At 37.1% G+C, this 15,379-nt stretch overlaps 1 protein-coding gene across 9 annotated transcripts in view; it reads left to right on the top strand.

Annotated features, from left to right (window-relative positions):
- UNC79 (unc-79 homolog, NALCN channel complex subunit) overlaps nucleotides 1-15,379 on the top strand; it is a 248,943-nt gene that overhangs the window by 123,603 nt on the left and 109,961 nt on the right. For all 9 annotated transcript variants that reach the window (XM_067727070.1, XM_067727065.1, XM_067727087.1 and 6 more), the window contains exons 15-19: nucleotides 7,578-7,768; nucleotides 8,347-8,470; nucleotides 10,472-10,612; nucleotides 12,827-13,048; nucleotides 15,049-15,276. In XM_067727070.1, the coding sequence (XP_067583171.1) occupies nucleotides 7,578-7,768; nucleotides 8,347-8,470; nucleotides 10,472-10,612; nucleotides 12,827-13,048; nucleotides 15,049-15,276 (906 nt within the window). The remainder of the gene's footprint in view (nucleotides 1-7,577; nucleotides 7,769-8,346; nucleotides 8,471-10,471; nucleotides 10,613-12,826; nucleotides 13,049-15,048; nucleotides 15,277-15,379) is intronic.

Here is a 15,379-nt window from a genome sequence, read left to right as displayed (position 1 = left end):
CTTGCTTCTTTTAATCCAGGAGAAGAATCCACAGGTTAGGCAAGGCATGGTGTGCACTCAGGAGAGCATAAGTCAGGAGTTAGGTTAAATTGTCTAGTGATCTCGTTCCTATAAGGTTTGAGGGGAACAGAAATAGGCAAACAGGAAAAGGGGCAAAAGAGCTGCTTACAAATCCCCACTTTTCAGACATCATTCCATTTCTGTGGGATTAGGGGTGAAGGTCTGTTCTCTGTAACTTCTTCATGCTGACATAGGGCACTGTATTCTCAGAGTGAAAGATGTCAACATGGGTCTATAGCATTTCTTTGCTGACAATTTTACTTGCCCACTTATATATATGGGCAGAGCAAGCTATAATTATTTTGATGCCCACAAAGATATAGATTATTATGAGCAATAATGTTAATCCCATTCTTTTGAGGCCAGTTCTTCGAAATGTACTAGCCGTAGATTCAGTACTGCTCAAGTGGAGCACCTTATGTCATGGCTACAGTCTGGTCATCATGCAGTCAGCTTTTCCCCTCTGGTGGCAGTTAGAGTATCTGTAAAACAGCTCAGGAATGTGCACCAGACACTGAAAGATTCTGTGACTCTCTAGTCCTAATCATTGACTGCTTGAGCCTGCTTTTTGGTGACTCAGGGAGGCCTGGGAGACTTCAGCTTTTCTACAAACAAGAGGCAGGGAACATAGAGGGGCCTTTGTACTTGGGGGTGGGGTGGGGGCTCAAGGTTCTGCTCAGTTTCAAAATCACATGAACTTGAAAAACATTTGGGTTGCTTCCTATATTTCTGAGAGTTTGGGGAATATTTAAATTTTTTTTTCTTGTAGTTTTATTGATCTTTGCTATTGTTTTCTTTGTTTCTATTTCATTTATTTCCACTCTGATCTTTATGATTTCTTTCCTTCTGCTAACTTTGGGTTTTGTTTGTTCTTCTTTCTCTAGTTCCTTTAGGTGTAAGGTTAGATTGTTTATTTGAGATTTTTCTTGTTTCCTGACGTAGGCTTGTATAGCTATAAACTTCCCTCTTAGAACTGCTTTTGCCACATCCCGTAGGTTTTGGATCGTCGTGTTTTCATTGTCATGTGTCTCTAGGTATGTTTTGATTTCCTCTTTGATTTCTTCAGTGATCTCTTGGTTATTTAGTAACGTATTGTTTAGCCTCCATGTGTTTGTGTTTTTTACTTTTTTTTCCTGTAACTCATTTCTAATCTCATAGCGTTGTAGTCAGAAAAGATGCTTGATAAGATTTCAATTTTCTTAAATTTACTGAGGCTTGATTTGTGACCCAAGAAGTGATCTATCCTGGAGAATGTTCCGTGCGCACTTGAGAAGAAAGTGTAACCTGCTGTTGTTGGATGGAATGTCCTATAAATATCAATTAAATCTATCTGATCTATTGTGTCATTTAAAGCTTCTGTTTCCTTATTTATTTTCATTTTGGATGATCTGTCCATTGGTGTAAGTGAGGTGTTAAAGTCCCCCACTATTATTGTGTTACTGTCGATTTCCTGTGTTATAGCTGTTAGCAGTTGCCTTATGTATTGAGGTGCTCCTATGTTGGGTGCATATATATTTATAATTGTTATATCTTCTTCTTGGATTGATCCCTTGATCATTATATAGTGTCCTTCCTTGTCTCTTGTAACATTCTTTATTTTAAAGTCTATTTTATCTGATATGAGTATTGCTACTCCAGCTTTCTTTTGGTTTCCATTTGCATGGAATATCTTTTTCCATCCCCTCACTTTCAGTCTGTATGTGTCCCTAGGTCTGAAGTGGGTCTCTTGTAGACAGCATATATATGGGTCTTGTTTTTGTATCCATTCAGCAAGCCTGTGTCTTTTGGTTGGAGCATTTAATCCACTCACATTTAAGGTAATTATCGATATGTATGTTCCTATGACCATTTTCTTAATTGTTTTGGGTTTGTTTTTGTAGGTCCTTTTCTTCTCTTGTGTTTCCCACTTAGAGAAGTTCCTTTAGCATTTGTTGTAGAGCTGGTTTTGTGGTGCTGAATTCTCTTAGCTTTTGCTTGTCTGTAAAGCTTTTGATTTCTCCATCAAATCTGAATGAGATCTTGCGTGAGTAATGAATCTGAATGAATCTGAATGAGATCTTGAGTAGAGTAATCTTGGTTGTAGGTTCTTCCCTTTCATCACTTTAAGTGTATCGTGCCACTCCCTTCTGGCTTGTAGAGTTTCTGCTGAGAAATCAGCTGTTAACCTATGGGAGTTCCCTTGTATGTTATTTGTCATTTTTCTCTTGCTGCTTTGTCTTTAATTTTTGTCAGTTTGATTACTCTGTGTCTCCGCATGTTTCTCCTTGGGTTTATCCTGTGTGGGACTCTCTGTGCTTCGTGGACTTGGGTGGCTATTTCCTTTCCCATGTTAGGGAAGTTTTCGACTATAATCTCTTCAGATATTTTCTCAGGTCCTTTCTCTCTCTCTTCTCCTTCTGGGACCCCTTTAATGTGAATGTAGCTGCGTTGAATGTTGTCCCAGAGGTCTCTTAGGCTGTCTTCATTTCTTTTCATTCTTTTTTCTTTATTCTGTTGCGCAGCAGTGAATTCCACCATTCTCTCTTCCAGGTCACTTATCTGTTCTTCTGCCTCAGTTATTCTGCTATTGCTTCCTTCTCCTGTAGTTTTCATTTCAGTTATTGTATTGTTCATCTCTGTTTGTTTGTTCTTTAATTCTTCTAGGTCTCTGTTAAACATTTCTTGCATCTTCTCGATCTTTGCCTCCATTGTTTTTCCGAGGTCCTGGATCATCTTCACTATCATTATTCTGAATTCTTTTTCTGAAAGGTTGCCTATCTCCACTTCACTTAGTTGTTTTTCTGGGGTTTCATCTTGTTCCTTCATCTGGTACATAGCCCTCTGCCTTTGTATCTTGTCTATCTTTCTGTGAATGTGGTTTTTGTTCCACAGGCTGCAGGATTGTAATTCTTCTTGCTTCTGCTGTCTGCCCTCTGGTGGATAAGGCTATCTAAGAGGCTTGTGCAAGTTTCCTGATGGGAGGGACTGGAGGAATATTTAATTTTTAAAAGCTCTTATTTTTTTAAAGCCCATTTAGAATAGAGATCTTTTAAGGTGTTTTATAAATAATTTGGCAAAACCATCCAGAGGAAGAAAATACCATATATACATACCATACATATATAAACTTACAGGCAGACACAAATACAGACCTTATAGAAAATACAGACCTAATACAAAACTCACTAGTTTATATAAGAGCTGGTTTTCATCTTTACCTCACTTTTATTCAAATTATGTTTCTAGCAGATAGACCAAGTTGTTAGTTAATCTGTTCAATATAGGGTTAAAGTTTTTAAGCAATATTTGTAGGGGGAGACCCTTAAGAGCTTTTTATTTGCCCTGATATATAATCTGATAGAGGCTGTGATTCAGCCTAAGACAGTTGTTTTAGTTGACTAAGAAGGTACTTTTTAAAGGCTGGAGTGTGCTAAGGAAAAAGGCATTGGAGGTTTGTTAAGGGGAGTGTTAAGTGATGTTTATCAGGAGGAGAAATAAATTTCTCCTATTTTATGAGAGGAGGCAATAGTACAAATAAAAGCAAGGCACCCCTTAGAGAGCCACAGTTAATTCCTTGAACATTTGCATTTTAAAGAGATGATTCTCAAGTCCTTGAGAAGATAGTGCTGGGTGGTAGAAGTTTTAAATGTCAAAGAGGGAGAGAAAGGATGCAAGCTTGTAAGATAACAATCTAAGAGGGTTTTCAAGGGCAGATTTGTCTCTTAACAGGTTTTGACTGGGACAAACAAATTCTCTTGGCAGCGTTGAACTTTTACAAGCAGGCATTTTGAGGAGGTTCATGGGAGGTGGACAAAATTATTTGTGTTGAGAGTCTGCAGTTTTTAACAGGTCCAAGGTGAGGCCTTAGTTGAGAAGAGGACTCAGAGGAGCCTGTCCGAGGAGGCTGGGCCTAAGACGATTGCTGTTTAAGTGTTTCTTCTTCTGAAGGGCAGGGCAGTCCCTTTTCCAATGTCCTGACTTTCTACGGTATCTGCAATCATTTTGAGATGAATAGGGGAGGCTTTGGGGCTGGTAAGAAGGATGGATGAGCTTTGGGGTTCTTCTAGAGCCACAGTTTAGTTTTTGTAAATATTCAATTAGTAAGGCAAGGCCACTTATTTTTAATTCTTCAAAGAATTAGATGACAGCCTCAATAATAACATTAGGGAGGTGGCCTGCCCATGCAACCACATTACTTTGAAGTAACCTCTTTATATCAGAAACGAGATTTTCAACTAAAGTAGAAAACAAAAGACTTCTATGATCTGAGATTTGTAGATTTAGAGCTGTGTGCCTTTGCAATATTTTTTATAAATTGTGTGACAAAGGTTTTAGGATATATTCCTTTTCTCCAAGTAGATCATTCCATTTTAGCGCAATTAAACTTCTGAGGGAAGGCCTTTATAATGGCTCCTACCAGGCTCTGAATGTCAACCTCCAACTGGGTCATTCGTAGGAGGGAGGTGATGGAGGGGGGAGGTTTAGGGTGGGTGTGGATTTTATTTTTCTTTCTAAATCAGATTTCTGTTCTTCAGTTTTGTTAAGGGAGTCTTTTAGGCTAGCTGTGATCCTTTTTTTGGTGTGCTTCTGTCAATCTGATCCTTCCCCATTGGTAAGAGGACATTTATTTAGGGTGAGAACTCTCTAAAATCCTTTTAAACATAAAAACTTTTCCAAATCAAAGGATCCATTGTCTGGTCACTGACAATTTAGTATCTCCATAAGGATACCTGTTCCAAAATGTGACCCAAAACCAACAGGCCTTTATATGGCTTAACCATAAATTAAATAGCCAAGGGGACCTCAGTAATGATACATTCCACAATCGCAACATTATCAGTGGTAGCTCTTCTGAGTCTATGTAACTAACAACAACCCCAGAAATGTAGTCACTTCCTGAAAATGTCTAGTCAATCATCTAGCGTGTTGGCCAATATGATACCAAATAGATATTTCAACTTTAAATGGAGTTTATTTGTTTTGAATAATGTGGAATTCTAGATATAACAATTAAATATTTAAAATTGGATTCATTTAAAATAAGATAGTTTTGGGGCAATTAATCTATGACCAAGGAGGCAAGAATGTACAATGGGGAAAAGACAGCCTCTTCAATAAAGGGTGTTGGGAAAACTAGACATGCAAAAGAATCAAACTGGACTACTTTCTCGCACAGTATACTAAAATAAATTTAAAATGGATTAAAGACTTAAACGTAAGACCTGAAACCATAAAATGTCTAGAGGAAAACATAGGCAGTATGCTCTTTGACATCAGTCTTAGCAATATTTTTTAGACATGGCCCCTCAAGCAAGGGAAACAAAAGCAAAACTAAGCAAATGGGACTACATCAAACTAAAAAGCTTTTGCACAGCAAAGGAAACGTTCACAAAAGGAAAAGACCACGTACTGAATGGGAGGAGCTATTTGTAAATGATATATCTGATAAGGGGTTAATATCCAAAATGTACAAAGTACTCATACAACTCTTATAAAAAAATCCGATTAAAATTGACCAGAGGACCTGAATAGACATTTTTCCAAAGAAGACATACAAATGGCCAATAGGCACATGAAAAGATGCTCAACATCACTGATGATCAGGAAATGCAAATCAAACCCACAATGAGATATCACCTCACACCTGTCAGAATGGCTGTTATCAAAAAGATGACAAATAGCAAGTGTTGGTGAGGATGTGGAGAGAAGGGAACCCTCTTGCACTGTTGGTGGGAATGTAAATTGATGCAGCCACTATGGAGAACAGTATGGAGGTTCCTCAAAAAAATTAAAAATAGAGCTACCATATGATCCAGCAACTCCACTTGGGTATTTGTCCAAAGAAAACAAAAACACTAATTAGAAAAGATACATGCATCCCTATGTTCACTGCAGCATTATTTATGATAGACAAGATATGGAAGCAACCTAAGTGTCCATCAATAGATGAATGTATAAAGAAGAAGTGGTACATATATAATGGAATATTACTCAACCATAAAAGAGGATGAAATCTTGCCTTTTGTGACAACATGGATGAACCTACAGGGCATTATGCTAAGTGAAATAAGTCAGATAGAGAAAGACAAATATTGTGTGATTTCACGTATATGTGGAATCTAAAAAAACAAAACAACTGAATAAACACAACAAAACAGAAACAGAGTTATAGATACAAAGAAGAAACAGGTGGTTCCGGGAGGGGAGGAGGGTTAGGGGGAAGAGAGAAATAGGTGAGGGAGATTATGAGGTATAATCTTCCAGTTGCAAAATGAATGGGTCACAGGGATGAAATGTACAGTGTGGGGAACATAGTCAATAACTATGGAATATCTCTATATGGTGACAGATGGTAACTAGGCTTATTAGGGTGGTCATTTTGAAATATATAGAAATATCAAATCACTATGTCGTGTAACAGGGACTGATATGGTGCTCTAGGTCAATCATACTTCAAAAACGAACAAACAAACTCATAGAAAAAGAGAGCAGATTTGTGGTTACCAGAGGCGGGGAGTGGGGGAAAGGGGAATTAGACGAAGGCAGCTAAAAGGTACAAAATTCCAGTTATAAGATAAATAAGTACCAGGGATATAATGTAAAAACATGATAAATATAATGAACATTGCTGTATGTTACATGTGAGAGTTGTTAAGAGAGTAAATCCTAAGAGTTCTCATCACAAGGGAAAAATATCTTTCTATTTCTTTAATTTCGTATCTGTAGTGACGGATGTTCACTAAACTTATTGTGGTAATCGTTTCATGATGTATGTAAGTCAAATCATTATGGTGTACAGTACACTTTAAACTTATACAATGCCACATGGCAATTATAACTCAATAAAACTGGAAGGAAAAAAATAACATATTTTCCCACAAATCTTGTGTTATACAGTAAAGATCTAGGACCAGTCAACCCTTTGTTACTTTGATACGTATAATAGTAATATAGGATCTTTATTTAAAATCAGAATTACAAACAGAACCTCAGTTTGTAATTTTAAGTTCTTCTGCATTAGAAAATTAATATACTATCTTATTTAGTAAAAAATTGTGGCAGAATATGCAGCACAGGGGAAAAAAGTACTCTCTGTCCCTTCGTTTTCCATATGAAAAATCTTCAATACAAAGTGTACGGTAGTAGAAATCTGTGTTCCTTTGAAACACAGGTATAACTGCACGTATTTGCAGTGGGTTTGTCAAACCTTAGAAAAAACGCTCCAATAGCCTGTTCACCCTACTAGGAATAAATCTTTGGAATTTTAATTCATGTGTGATTTGAGAAGTCTGCAGTAGAATAGTTCAAATTCAGTCTGTGATCATTATTTGGACCTATTTGTAACTATGGTTTCTTTTTGGTAACAAAGGGATCCTGGTGGTTTGTAGTTTTTTCCAAATCTTACTCAATATACTTGGCCCAGGTTTCAGATGTAATGGATAGTGGTCTTTGTACCCATTTCATGTAGTATTTCCTTGAGTATAAATGTAACAAGTGCACTTTGTTCTTTTCCCCTGTGGCTGTGGAAATGCCATCAGGTTGGTGGATACTGGGATAAGTCCTGTAGCACAGTGACTCAGTTGAAGGAAGGTCTCAACCGAATCCTCTGCCTGATTCCCTACAATGTGATCAGTCAGTCCGTGTGGGAGTGTATCATGCCAGAATGGCTGGAAGCCATCAGAACAGAAGTCCCAGATAATCAGTTAAAAGAATTCAGGGAAGTATTAAGGTGGGTAAGTAGTTTAATGAAGTCACCGTTAATTATGATGTTTAACATTTATCGAGCATGTACTGTGTGCCAGGCACTGTGATAAGCATTTTATATAATCTTATTTACTTTTACATGATCCTATAGAAAAATTGGAAGGTTCAAAATGAAATAGTTGCTATAAATTGTGCTAAGATGATTTGTAATTGTTCAGAAAGGATTTCGTTCTTACGGGATAATAAAAAGATACACCATATTGTTTATTTTCAAATGTAATTATGATTTGGATAAAGTGGGAGAAGTACAAAGGGACAGTGTTTTTAGATGCTGGGGAGCAATTCCCTAGAAGTGCAATTCCCTAGAAATGCAATTCCTTCTGTTAAACCTGATATGAGTATGAACCCCAATGTTATTAACAACTGTATGAATTATTTATATCTATTCCAACGACATAAGCCTTTTCAGTAAAATGAAACATGCTAATAGTTCAGAACACAGACTAAACTATTTGGCTCCCCAAATAAGATATAGATGGAAATGCAACAGTAGACCCTACTATATGCCCACTGGTCATTTACTTTTGTTGCTCTGCTTTTCAGCAAAATGTTTGACATTGAGCTTTGTCCTCTACCTTTTTCAATGGAAGAGATGTTTGGCTTTATTAGTTGTCGGTTCACAGGATACCCTTCCTCTGTGCAGGAACAAGCTTTACTGTGGCTTCATGTAAGTAAATGACACTTTTGATCATTTGGGGCAATAGTTTTTAGCCTATGAACTTTAGCTCCTTGGGTAGAGGGGCAGAGAGTTATTGCAAAGAATCCTTAAACACGTATGTTTGCTCAGGACTATCTGTAGACTAGTAACTCATATGCATAGACAAATAGCTATATTTCAAATATATTAGCTATAGTTGTGGTTAATAAAATACAAATTTGTGCAATACTATTACTGAATTCATAGTAGCTTTTGGTTCTTATATTTTTTCTATCAATAGATACTAAATGTGTAATAGCTGTCTTGTGGGAGTCTGATAAATTTTTTGATATTAAATAGGTCCTTTACTTGGAAAGGTTGAAAGTTACTGATTTAGGGAGTAGTTCATGCTATTCCCTCAGCCTGGAATGACTTCATTTCCTGTCTCCATATGTGAACTCTAGCTTATTCTTTAAAATTCAGCTCCGAAATTATCTATGAAGTTTTCTCGTATGTCACACCCTTATCTTCCCATTAGAGTTCATTATTCCTTCCCCCAGTATTCATATAGGTTCTCTGTGTAAACTCTATTTCTGTTTAATATTATAGTTAACTTTTATCTCTTTTCCTGATTACAAATGCCTGGAGTGCAGGGTCCAGGTCTTTTTCATTTTTGAATTTATAACTCCCTCATCCTTTCCTCTCAGCATCTGGCACATACTTTATTATTTAGTGTACATTCTTAAAAATGTATTAAATTGAGTTGAATTCCTGTTATAAAATTTGGACAATTTCAGAAAAGGAGGACAGAGTCAATATTTAGATTAGCTACGGATGCAGATACATTTCTGTATCATGGAAGGATGTGATCCCAAAGGCTTTTCAAGTTCTGGAGATGCCTTTCTGGGTTGTAAACTAAAGAATAATATTTTTCATAACTGACAAGTAGTAAAGGGATTTAAAAAAAAAAGTCACTTTTGGGACTCAGAATTTTAACTTTTCATCCCCGAGTAGACTTGCATAAGATAATTTCCATTTTAGCAAAGCCCATCCTTCTACAGATGGCTAGATAGCGCCTCCGTTATTCAGTTATACACTCTTTAGCTGTGCCATCTGGAGGTGAGCAGACAGGCCTGTAAACCTCCAGAGCATAGAGGTTCTCCATAGCTAGAGCAATTACAGCTTATATGTTTTACAGACTGGGCTTGGACACAATTTTGCTTTGAAGACAGAGTGCTTCAAAGCACTCTGTAGTTGAAGGAGGTTTTAAACCTCTGGTCTAACCATTTGGGGAATAGAGTGAACAATATAGTGATTGGCTTGACTCATTTATTAATTAATTATAGAAACATTTATAGAGCTCCTATGTACCAGGCACAGTAATAGGCAGTAGGATAAAAATGGGATAAGAAATGATCCTTTCCTCATACTTCCTTTTTTCAAGGAACTCACAGTGGGGAGATAGTATCAAATAATCAAATATAATAAAAAGTGATAATTGCTCTAATAAAGGTATGTACAAAGTTTTAAGAAAGCGGAGAAGACAGATGGATTAATTCTGTCTGAAGGAAGGAGGCATCTATTTCTAGAAAATTCATTACAGATAAAGTAACATGATTTTGACAGAAGGGTACCTGAGCTTGCACCAGAGAGCAAGGTCGGATGGGGCATTCAGGTCAGAGTGGGGAAGGATTGGAGGAAGATTGCTCGCAGATTATACTAGTTCAGGAGAAAAGTGATGAACTAAGGCAACAGCAGTGGTATGGAGAGGAGGGGACAGCATCAGGAGATACTTAGAAGTTTTAATAGAAAGAACATGGTGATTTATCGGGTGTGGGGAGTGGAGGAGTGGGAATGTTCAATGATAGCTTTGAATTTTTTAGCATGAATAATTGAGGATGACCGCAGATAGAATATGTGTGAGGCTAAATGTCCTTATGTTCAATAGGTCACCTTAGGGAAAAATGTTAAACATAGTTTTTTTGAGTTTTAATGTTTATATTTTGGGGGACATATGCCTTTTTTCCCCAGGTATTATCAGAGTTAGACATCATGGTTCCACTTCAACTATTAATCAGTATGTTTTCTGATGGAGTTAATTCTGTTAAAGAACTGGCAAATCAAAGAAAATCAAGAGTCAGTGAACTGGCAGGGAACCTTGCAGCTCGAAGGGTAATTATTGCCACAATTGTTTTTGTCCTACTTGTTAAGATTTTGAAAACTCTTGTCAATTATAGTGGGCCTTAAAGTCACATCCTCATAAACTGCTCTGAAAATGCTTTCTTCATCCTATCCCACTCACTCTGTTAACCTTTTAAGCACATTAAATAACAGAAAACACTGTTCTAAGACATGTTTGGTATAGTCTGTAATCAGTAAGTTATTGAGTTTTCATTTTCCTTTGAGTTTTTCTCCTACACGTCTCTGCTAGCTACCTTTCATCCTCGATAAACCAAAAAGAGTAGCTTGAGCTTTTGGGGTACTATCCAATTTTGTTTTGTTTTGTTTTCTGGTGAATAAGAATTCTTTACCAGCTAGTGGGCAGATCACTGCTTCACTTTGGGAATGAGCAGTTTGGATATTTTTGTTTGCTTGCTCTTTGTTTTTCCCTATTGTGTTTTGGGAAAAGATGATCAACTAGGGGTGATTGTGAGTGATGTTGTCACTGTAAACTAACTGAGCCCATCTTATTGACCCCTTTGTACCTTTGAGGATGAGAAAATATAGTCTGGTCTACAGTGTACAAGAACTATTGGACATCTGTGATAATTTTTCTATGGAGGACCTGATAAAGTTTCTGCTGTTGTTCTGACATTCCCAGACCATGATCAGTTTTGGAGAGGTTGACTCTCATCAACGTCTCCAAGGCAGGGACTGTTCTCACCTGTCTCCGTGCCAATCCTCTCCCTAACATTTTCCCGGCTGTATACTGCAGGCCCCCAGTCATGCTACCTGCTCTCTAGGGATTAGAAAATGAGACTATAACGTGATCAGGGGATCATAGTTTGTATTCAGTGCTTTCTTTTTAAAAAATCATTACTTCTTTTCTCATCTGCCTCATAGGAGACAGCTGCCAAACATTTATATTTTATTGATTTCTTCAGTAATCTTTAATATTACAGTACATTATTAGCACTTTATACTGTGTAACATATTCACACTTAATGACATCACAGGATTGTGTGAGGCAGTTGGGAAGAGCTCATGAGCCTCATTTTACAACTGCTTAACCTGAGGTTCAGTGAGCTGAAGTGATTTGCCATAGATAACGCTATCATTATCCAGGTATTCTGATTCTTAGTGGGGATACTCTTCTTTTTTATTTTAAATATGGTGTTCAAGGAGATTTCTGATCATTAGAGAGATCTTAAAGAGAAAAAAGATGATTTCAGAATGATGTACAGGTATGTCAGTCAGCGTCCTGCTACAGAATTTATCCTGGATGGTTCAAATGAAGAGATTTTAATGGATACTCTGCCTATAGAGTTATGGGAAAGGTTAAGGGGGCGATGGGGTTGGTGAGGCACCCAGGGGCCAGCAGTAGTTCACTAGGAAGCCTTTATACCCCTAGGGCTGAAGGAGCAAGGGAAAATGTTCCTGGGCCTTTTGGGAGCTGAAATTATAAGGAAAGGCTGGCTGGAGGAACTATAGAGGGTGGAGATACTGCCAAAGATGTAGCATCAAAGGAGGCAGGAAGTGGGAAGAAATAACTCCTACCTCTCGCTCCTTCAGCTTCAGGTCTTCCACTGGTGCCTCTCATTAACTGAACCCAACTGGAAGCCAGCCAGCAAGAGGGCCAGGAGAGACTCAGTCCTGGGCATCCTTGGGCATAGAACAGGGCAGAAGAGGGCAGTGAGGGCCTTCTGGGGGGGAAGGATTGGGTTGGCAAACGGAGAATAAACAGTACAGCAGGCTTGACATATATTGTTTTTTCATGACAGTTTAATACTTATTATACCCAGAGACCATTTTTCTTTAACCAGTCATGTCAATCTGAGATTCTGTGCTAATGATTTTAAAAGTGATCTTGCAATGCCTTACTTCTGTAAGTTATCATTTTTCAGGTTATGGTTTTAAGTAGAATGCAGACAGTTTAGTTTAATTGGAAATGTTTTACGGAATGAAAAATATAATGGCAAAGAGAGCTGCCTTCATTCTTCAGGGTACTTATGTTTCATTCACCTGACAATTAGAAAGTTTAGATATTTTATTTCTTATTTTTATGTTTTGAGAAGATTCATAGGATTTGGAGGTACTAATGCCACTGGCTAAGGAAGGAAATCAATGTGACAGCTGGAAATACCTTACACAGAGTCCTCAAATATTTTGTACAGCCATTTGAGCTCCTGTGAGTTCACTTATGTGTGTTAATGTTTTTTCTTCTAGGTGAGTGTTGCCTCTGATCCTGGTCGACGAGTTCAGCACAATATGCTGAGTCCATTTCATAGTCCTTTTCAGAGTCCATTTCGGAGTCCTATGCGTAGCCCATTTCGTAGTCCTTTCAAGAATTTTGGACATCAAGGAGGAAGGACTATTGACTTTGATTGTGAAGATGATGAAATGAATCTAAATTGTTTCATCCTCATGTTTGATCTTCTCCTGAAGCAGGTAGCTGAAGCATGAACTTCCTTTAGTTCAGAGGTGAAGAATGAGGGAAAGCATTGTATAGTGATTCTTTCTATGTGTTGGGCATCTTGGCACTTACTGAAATGATGCAGCATCGCTTAAGACATTTCACAAACTTCTATGGGGATTTCCTAAGGAGTCTGAAAAATACTATACGTATGAATAACTTCAATGATGTTGACACATGAGAATGGTTATGAATTTTAGAAACACCCTAGCATCATTAGAATTGATTCTGTTGAACAAATTTGGTGAACAAACTGGGTAATGCTGTTTTGGGGAAGAGCAAGGTAAAACTCAATAGTGATGGGCTGATTTTAATATATTATATAAATTGATTTTTGAAGTTAATTTTAAAAGAAAAGTTTAAAAAAGGCTTTGGTCAGGAGAACATTTTTTCTTAACTTATTATTTTGAGATAATTTCAGACTTACAGAAAAGTTGCAAGAATACTACAAAAAATTCCCAAGTACTTCCCCCAAATTCTCCAGATGTCAACATTTACCACATTTATTTCTCCTCTCTCTCTTAATTATGTGTATGTATGAATTGTAGAATTTTTTAATGAACGATTTGAAAGTAAATTGCAAACAGGATGTCCCTTTATCCTTAAATACTTCAGAGTATATTTTCTAAAAAATGACATACTTTTACATAACCAAGGACAGTTATCAAAATCAGGAAATTAATATTGTTATAATATTATTATCTATTATAAAACTTACAGAAATTATTCATTTTAAAAATTGATATAATAATCATACCATATTTATAGCAGAAGTAAAAAGTTATTTTTGACTGAGGACACAATCCAGCATCACTCATTACAGTGATTTGTCCTGATTTTTTAGTCCTTTAATCTTTGTTTATCTTTCATACTCTTGACATTTCTGAAGAGTACAGTCCAGTTACTTTATAGAATACTTCTCAATTTGAGTTTGTCTGATGTTTCCTTATGAATCAATTTGACTTAAGCATTTTTGTCAGTCATACCACAGATGTGATGTTATGTTGTTTTCAGTGCATGATATCGGGGGGCACATGACATGATAATGTCCCATTACTGGTGGTAATAACTTGGTTAAGGTGATTTCTGCCAGATTTCTCTACTACAAAGCCACTATTTTCCCCTTTGTAATTAATAACTAACTTGTAGGGAGGTACTTTAAGACAGATTTCCTGTTTTTCATCAGACTTTCACCTTCTAGTTTTAGTATCCATGGATGATTCATGCCTGAATCAATTTTTACTCTGTTGGTTACCAAATGGTAATATTCTAATTCCATCATTTCTTTTAATTTATTAGCTGGCATTCTACTGAAGGAGCAGGTTCCCTGCCTCTCCCATTTATATATTTATTTGTTTAATCTACTTATACCCGAATGTAGTCATGGATTCTTTTGTTCAGTGGGCTAAAATCTGTTACTATGATTATTTATTTTGAGGCTCATTTCATCCCACATTTGGCCAATGAGAGTCCCTTCAAACTGGCTTCTGTGTTCTTTTGACATATTCCCATCATTCTTTGAACACTTCCTTAATGTCTCACATGACAGAATGTTCCAGGCTCATTTTATATTTTCCTAGCCCCAACCCTGGAATCAGCCATTTCTCCAAGGAGTCCTGGTTCCTTTAGTGGATAATGGTATTTAGAAACCAAGATCTGGACACTAGGTGAGGAACAGCATTTTTTAAATGTGTAAAATCTCACAAAGTGATGGCTTTAAAAAAGAACTCTCTTTTAAATGTCCTACATGATTTAAAACATAATTCCTATTACTTTGTATTGTGTTTATATTCTTTTTAGAAGATTCCATGGAAAGTAATGTATGCTCATGGTCTGTAAGCCTTATCATCTTTAAATATTTATATTGTCATCAGTTAGTGAAAATTGTCCCCAATTAGTGTGCCAGTGAAATATTGGACAAAAGGACCAAACTCCTTCTTCTTCTTTCTTTTTTTTTTTTTTTGGTACCTTTCAGATGGAGTTACAAGATGATGGGATCACGATGGGCTTAGAGCACAGCTTATCAAAGGACATTATTTCCATTATAAACAATGTCTTCCAAGCCCCCTGGGGGGGCTCCCACACCTGCCAGAAGGAAGAAAAAGCAATTGAGTGTAACTTATGTCAGTCTAGTATTCTCTGCTATCAGCTTGCTTGTGAGCTCCTGGAGAGACTGGCTCCCAAAGAAGAAAGCCGGCTGGTGGTAAGCAGTTGAAGACATGAGATGATCCATGCCTAATGGTAATAAAGACTGCAGTAGATGGTGTAATGGAGTCTTCCTCCAGTATTATCTTATGCTCCATGCT

The sequence above is a fragment of the Pseudorca crassidens genome, chromosome 1 (genome assembly GCF_039906515.1).
Source record: "Pseudorca crassidens isolate mPseCra1 chromosome 1, mPseCra1.hap1, whole genome shotgun sequence".
NCBI classification, from domain to species: Eukaryota; Metazoa; Chordata; class Mammalia; order Artiodactyla; family Delphinidae; genus Pseudorca; species Pseudorca crassidens.
Note: the sequence above shows the minus strand (reverse complement) of the source record. Positions and strands in the feature narration are given on the sequence as shown.